This window comes from Brachionichthys hirsutus, chromosome 2 (assembly GCF_040956055.1).
Source record: "Brachionichthys hirsutus isolate HB-005 chromosome 2, CSIRO-AGI_Bhir_v1, whole genome shotgun sequence".
NCBI classification, from domain to species: Eukaryota; Metazoa; Chordata; class Actinopteri; order Lophiiformes; family Brachionichthyidae; genus Brachionichthys; species Brachionichthys hirsutus.
In genome coordinates, this window is record NC_090898.1 from 877,792 (window position 1) to 885,043 (window position 7,252).

The window sequence follows — 7,252 nt, forward strand, 5'->3', positions numbered from 1 at the left end:
CACATCCTCCCTCCGCCCTTCCTCCCTGCTCTCTCTTTTGCTCCTCCCCTGCCTTCCTTTGAAGCCAGCCGGCTGCTCTTTGATCCAGACGGACAGTTTCCTGATCGTTTGGAATGCAATGCCCGCGACGCGATGGCTTTTTAGGCTGTTCGCCCTTCCCAGAGCGCCAGACGTGGATGGATGCGAGCGACATCTGACCTTTCCTTCCCCGTCCCCTCCTGTGAGTGTCCTGTGTCGTAAGCTGTCTGTCCCGCCATCCCCCTAAATTCCCTCCTCACCCATAGACTCCCTCACCCCTTGCTTCCTTATTCAGGCTTCTGTCGTCTCGACAATGTTACCATTCATTAACGGGCTAAAAGCTTTCCTTACGTTAATCTCCTCCGCCTTGATTACACGAGGCCAAAACTGTCCACCCAGTTGCTTGTGCCCAGACCATCACACCGTGGACTGCACCAGCAGGGGTCTGACCAGAGTCCCGAATTCCATCCCACTGGATGTCCGCCGTCTCATGCTGCCCAACAACTGGATTCCCCGGATCCCCCCGGACTTCCTGCTCCTGTACAGTGATCTGGTCTACCTTGACCTTAGGAATAACTGCCTCTCTCGGCTGGAGCCAGGGACCCTCAGCACATCCTCAAGATTAGTCTTTTTGGACTTGGGGAGCAACAATCTGACAGAAATTGATTCTGGGACATTTGGGGAGTCCAGGAGTTTGATCAAACTGAGACTGGGGGACAACCCCTATCTAAGCGTGGTGGGCCGGGAGGCCTTCACTGGGTTGACGTCCTTGAGGGAGCTGGAGCTGGAGAGGAATGGTCTCACCCATCTAGATGCCAGCCTCCTGGAATGCCTGCCTTCCCTCCGGATGCTGCGCCTGGAGGGCAATCCCTGGCTCTGCAGCTGTCCCTTTGCCCAGATGTTTGCCTGGTTAATGGAGAACCAACACAAGCTCCCAAAGGGTAAGACATTAAGACGCTTCGAATGCAAACACGCCGTCTTTGTCCTGCTCCTGATCAACCCAATCAATTTTCTGAACCACATTTGCGACTGAACAGTTCGCTGGAGCGATGAGAGCAAAGCGACACAACGAAGAGCCTCAGAGTAGTATTACAAATACAAGTGTTGTCATAGAGCAGGGGTGTCAAACTCGTGTTCTCCGAGGGCCACATCAGCATTATGGTTGCCCTCAAAGGGCCAGTTGTAAATGTAACTAAATGTAATGTAATGTAAATAAAATGTAACTAACTATTGAAGGTATCCCAATTGAAAGGGTAAACGAGATCAAATTTTTGGGTGTTATTGTTGATAACAAATTGTCATGGAAACCTCACGTCAGACATATAAAAACTAAGATCTCCAAAAGTCTCTCAATAATAAACAAAGTAAAGCCATACCTAGACGTGAATGCTCTCCGTACCTTGTATTGCTCTCTGGTACTTCCATACTTTACATACTGCATTGACGTGTGGGGGAATACTTATCAGAACACAATAAATCCATTATGCATATTACAGAAACGAGCAGTGCGGATCATTCACAAGGTCGGATTTCGGGATCATACTCATAACTTATTTATTCAGTCAAAGTTGCTTAAATTTATGGATCTGGTGAAATACAACACTCTAGTAGTTCTGTTCAAGACATTTAACAAATCATTACCAATTAACCTGCAACGTTTTTTTACTGTTCGAGCAGCTGCTCATGATCTGAGAGGATTTGGAGTTTTTAAACTTACTCAAGCTCGAACCACGCTCAAAAGTGTTTGTCTGTACGTGGGGTTAAACCTCGGAACAGTCTGGATACACACCACAAGCAATGTCAATGTCAAAGTATTCATCAATTTAAGCTAGTATATAGACAGCTGGTTTACTCGCAAAATTCAGACAGAGGGTCTTGAAGGTACTTATTGTTTCCATTACCATTGCTGGTATTGTTTATTATTAATGTTTAAACATGTTCTCAGGACTCGCTTTAGATGACTGTTTAAACAGTCATCTGTTACCTGTGGTAACACCATAATGAAAAAAAAAAACAAACAAACAAATATATATTATTTTGTAATTTCGCTAGTTTCATCCGATATTTTGTTGTATTTTTCGAAATCATACAGTGCATATAGTTGTTATGATTTGGAGCTTGAAATAGAGGAGCTTATTATGTTTATATGTTATGAGAAATGGGGGTGGGACTAAATGAGTTTTCTTCTTCCCACTCCCTTTCAGGCTGAATTGACATATTACTTATTACTTATTGTTTAAGTCTGGCTCGTGCGATGTGGCATGGCTTGTTTTGTTTTGTGTGCTTTTTGTTATTGCCTGAAATAAATAAATACCTAACCTAACCTAACCCACATATGTCATAGAGTGACAGAGCGGGTCTCCATCTTTGTGTCCAGAAGTGCATGACACATTAGCGCCGCCACGAAATGGTTGGCTGGTGAGGAAACGGTGGCATCTTGTTGTTTATGTGTCTAGAGACAGAATGACACATGGCAGCGTTTTGGCACCAGGCTGGATGGATGGGCCAAAGCCCCTGCTGCCCACGGCGGATATTTATACAAGCTGGTGTTACCACACATGTAGAGGTTTTCATGCAGTAATATACCAAATACATGTCAGGAAAAAAAAATATTGCATTAAAATACAAATATTTTGCATCCATCCATCCATCCATGTATCCATCCATCCATCCATCCATCCATCCATCCATCTTCTTCCACTTATCCGGGGCCGGGTCGCGGGGGCAGCAGCCCAAGCAGGAAAGCCCAGACTTCCCTCTCCCCGGCCACTTCCTCCAGCTCTTCCGGGGGGGATCCCGAGGCATTCCCAGGCCAGCCGAGAGACACAGTCTCTCCAGCGTGTCCTGGGTCTTCCCCGTGGTCTCCTCCCGGTGGGACGTGCCCTGAACACCTCACCAGGGAGGCGTTCAGGAGGCATCCTGAATAGATGCCCCTCATCTGGCTCCTCTCAACGTGGAGGAGCAGCGGCTCTACTCCGAGCTCCTCCCGGATGACTGAGCTTCTCACCCGGTCTCTAAGGGAGAGCCCAGCCCCCCTACGGAGGAAGCTCATTTCAGCCGCTTGTACCCGGGATCTCGTTCTTTGGTTACTACCTAAAGCTCGTGACCACAGGTGAGGGTAGGAACGGAGATCGACCGGCAGGTGAGGGTAGGAACGGAGACCGACCGGCAGGTGAGGGTAGGAACGGAGACCGACCGGCAGGTGAGGGTAGGAACGGAGATCGACCGGTACATGGAGAGCTTTGCCTTTCGGCTCAGCTCCTCTTCTCTTGACGGATCTGTGCAGAGTCCACATCACTGTAATTATGCGAGTATGAAATAATCTACTCTTCATTGATTGGATATATAGTGCAGATTACATTCTGCATTAATCCATGTTGATTATTGATCGTCTCCAACCCCACAGTTACCGGACGTACCCTTCAGCGCGCGATATATATGTACACAAATACATAGGATATATAGTCTGTGTATTTGGAGCCAGCGTGAGCTCTGCCTGTCTGAGAGGCGCCTGTTTACTTGTTGTACCACCACGTGACTGAAATGTCACCAAGTGATGAGGTCACCGAGTCTCTTCTTTTCATGTGGAAGCTTCCTTCTGGTATTTCAGTGACTCAACCACACACACACACACACACACACACACACACACACACACACACTTGATAATAATCTCTCGTGACTCTTGGGTGCAGCCGTTCTACAGAAACGTCAGGCTAAAATGGACGAGCCTTCCTACATGTCAAGGCGCTGCCGTGCACGGCTGCAGAATACAAATACAGAGTAGTTACAAATGGAATAGCGTCTGTTGTAGCTTCTAACATGACGCGGCAGGTAAGAACCGCCAGCTGGCAACAGAAGCCCATGCACCGTGACACCCAGGTAACGTTCTCCTCTTCTCTTTTGCAGGCATGAAGGGAATCGAGTGCTCGCTCCCTCTGGGCGGGCGCCGTGTCCCCCTCAGTTTGCTCTCTGAGGACAGCTTCCGGGAGTGCCGCGGGACCCTCACGCTAACGGACTACCTCGTCGTCATCTTCTCTGGCATTTCAGTCTCCGTGGCGGCCATCGTGGCCAGCTTTTTCCTTGCGTCCACCGTCCACTGCTTCCAGCGCCTCAGCAAAGGCCGGAAGGAAGATGAAGAGGAAGGGACTGACTGATGGGGCAGGGGTGGGGGGGGTGGGGGGTGACATGGATTACATTAAAAAAGCAAGTGGAGTTTTCTGTTGGAATCTGAGGGGGGGCTTGAGTCACTGTGAAAAGGTCCTGGGTGAATGTAGCATTCTGTGTGCAGCCCTGACTGGCATTCCTCCGTACTAAGACTGAGCCCGGGGAAGTTGTTCCAGAGGGACATCAAGTGATGCACAAGTAGCGAAGTACCGGAATCAAATCCCGGCAAGGGGAGTACGTCAGTGGAAGCTGGTCGGGGCGTCCACGGCGCTTTACTGTCGGCTTTGTCCTGCAGAGGGTTTCACTGGTTCCGAGACGCAGGAGAACCAGAACACAAGCCTGACCCCTCCACGTAAATGGTGCCTGATGATATGTCCGTTTATGGACGTCATCTGGTCCGATGATCCGCTTTGCTGGATCAGAACTTGTTTTTACGTGCCCCATGTTCACGCTGCTACCTTCTGACCGGTATGTCCTGATTCCTGAGGGTGAGACATTCAACGTGGAGATTAAACATCTGGGCCATAGAGGTCAAGGAGAAAGACATAATAAAAAATATTTTTCCAATGAAATTTGACTTTGGGCATAATTTTTCTGTCACGGCGCTAAACACAACGGAGAAGGAAACGTTCAGGTCCACTTTGACATAAAAAAAGATGACTTGTGTGTGTTAGAATGTTAGAATAATGGGGGGAACCTCTGGGAAAAAGACTCTAAATGAAACATACATTTTAAATGAAATACAAAAATAACAGTAAAGAAGAGCCACCAAGCTGAGTTCATATCTGGGTCCAGTTGGACTTAGCCAGAGCCTAGCTTGAGTTGGTCAGGAGGTCTGGCAGGTAGAACGCCAGTACAAAATCTAAAGCGAGTCCTGAGAACATCTTTTAATGACAAAGACGTGGCACTCGAGCGGAACTCAGGAAATCAGCTTGACTTTGAAAACGGTGCCTCTGGGGGCACTGTCTCGTTGACGCATCGCTGTAAGAGGCGGGATCTCCACTGGACGAAGGTGGATGAGAGACCAGCGTTTATTACCTCTGACCGCGTCTGTTTCTTTGTTTGTTTGTGAGCAGTATCACGGGAAAGCTGCTGGATGGATAAAGATGGGCCTTGGTCCAGGGTTATAATAGTTTTGGATTTTTAATTATAGTTTAGTTTTAGTTAGTTTTGAATTTGTTTTCTCTAATTCAGTTAGTTTTAGTTAGCTTTTAGAGTGGATTTGTTAGTTTTTATTAGTTTTAGTTTTGTTTTTATTAGTTTAATTTAGTTTTTATTAGTTTTAGTTTTTTATACTTTCAGTTATTTGTCAGATGCATATTATTTGTTTTCTCCATCTGGCAGGTCAAGCTCTGAGCAAAAAGAACAAACAAATGTAAAACACACAAAGAATAGTACAGTTAAATAATTATGTATTAATTAGGACTGTCTGTAATAACCCTTGTTTTTACAGCAGGGATAATAACGTTACTTGTTTCATGATGTTTAATTTCTTACACTGTTAGCACCCTAAATTAGTTTCCCCAGGATAACACATTTAATATTGTATATTTATAATGAAGCCCATTATTAGATCTGAAATCATGACATGACAATAACGATGATTTCAGTGTGACAATTATACATTTCAGGTTTTAGCGGATGGAGGCTCTAACATTTGTGATTGGCATTTTAGGTTTTGGATCAGAATGAGTAAAAGAAATAATTTATTTCCTCTCCTTTTGGGACTTTATGGGGTTTTAATATTAAAGTTTACAACACTGATTATTGTTACATTTTATATCAGCATAAAAGGTCAACAAGACTAATGTATTTGGGACTAGAACCACTCACCAGGTGTTCAGTGTCCTCGTCGTCCGTCTCTAATCCGATCCACGGTTCATCCAGACCATCTCCAGGTCCTCCTGGCTGAGGGGGGGCTCCATCAGGGGGCTCCATCAGGGGGCTCCATCAGGGGGCTCCTCACTTTGGGCTTGGCCTCTGTCTCCAAGCAGCTCGTCTTCTTCTCATGTCTCATTAATGCAGCGAGCCATGCCCCCCCCCCCCCAGTGTGTGTGTGTGTGTGTGTGTGGGGGGGGGGGGGGGGGGCTACTCGCAGTTAGCTTTCTTGTTTCTCTCCGTCGTAATAAACACATCCCACACGGGGCTGCAGCGCTCGGCGCTTCCTGCCGGCTTCCGTCGGTAGTGACGTCACCAACCCGATTCTCAACGAGCAGTGACGGGAACAGCCGGACGGAGCCGCCAGCTCACGTAACTCCGAGCAAAATAAATCAATTCCAAAATCGATAAAAACGAAAACGAAGAGATTAGTGTCTTTAATTTTTATTAGTTTTAGTTAGTTTTGTGAACGGACAATACCGTTTTAGTTAGTTTTCGTTTTACTATTTTAATTATCGTTTTTATTTAGTTCTAGTTAACGAAAATGTTTTTTCAATTCTAGTTTTCGTTAGTTTTCGTTAACTATAATAACCCTGCCTTGGTCTAACTCAGATGCCATTAGCCTGTGTTTGAGTGATTCCATAGTCTGATTTAATAGTCTTATAAATGATTATAACGTCCAACAAGACAGCGCTTGTGTGACTTCCTGTCTGTCCTGCCGTCTGATCGCGTCTATTCAAGCGAGGCTGAACGAAACGAATGGGCCGCTCCATTCCGGCCCAACACTTGGGATCAAACCCAGTGATTACTCCGGATTACTCCGGATTACTCCGGATTACTCCGGAAGCACCTCCGTGCGGCTGACAGGTTGTCACGGTGCGTTCATGGCTCTATGCTTTACGTTGTTCTTTTCACGACCCAGTGCAAGAGTCTGACATGAACATTCATTCTCCGACCGCTTCGTCCGCTATCGGGTCGCGGGCCAAGCTGGAGCCAATCACAGCAGTCAATGGGCGAGAGGCGGGGCTACACCCTGGACAAGCCGCCAATTCATCAGACAGACAATCAGCCACACACACACCTACGGGCAATTTAGTGGGAGGAAGCTGGAGAACCCGGAAAGAACCCACGCAGACATGGAGAGAACCCACGCAGACACGGGGAGAACCCGGAGAGAACCCACGCAGAC

The 7,252-nt window shown here is 46.9% G+C and overlaps 1 protein-coding gene across 1 annotated transcript; it reads left to right on the top strand.

Annotated features, from left to right (window-relative positions):
* Nucleotides 1-331: 331 nt before the first annotated feature.
* lrrc38a (leucine rich repeat containing 38a) lies at nt 332-4,175 on the top strand. Its single transcript, XM_068752896.1, has 2 exons — nt 332-959; nt 3,928-4,175. Exons 1-2 carry the CDS (start codon nt 332-334, stop codon nt 4,173-4,175), a joined length of 876 nt encoding a protein of 291 aa, XP_068608997.1.
* Nucleotides 4,176-7,252: the final 3,077 nt, after the last annotated feature.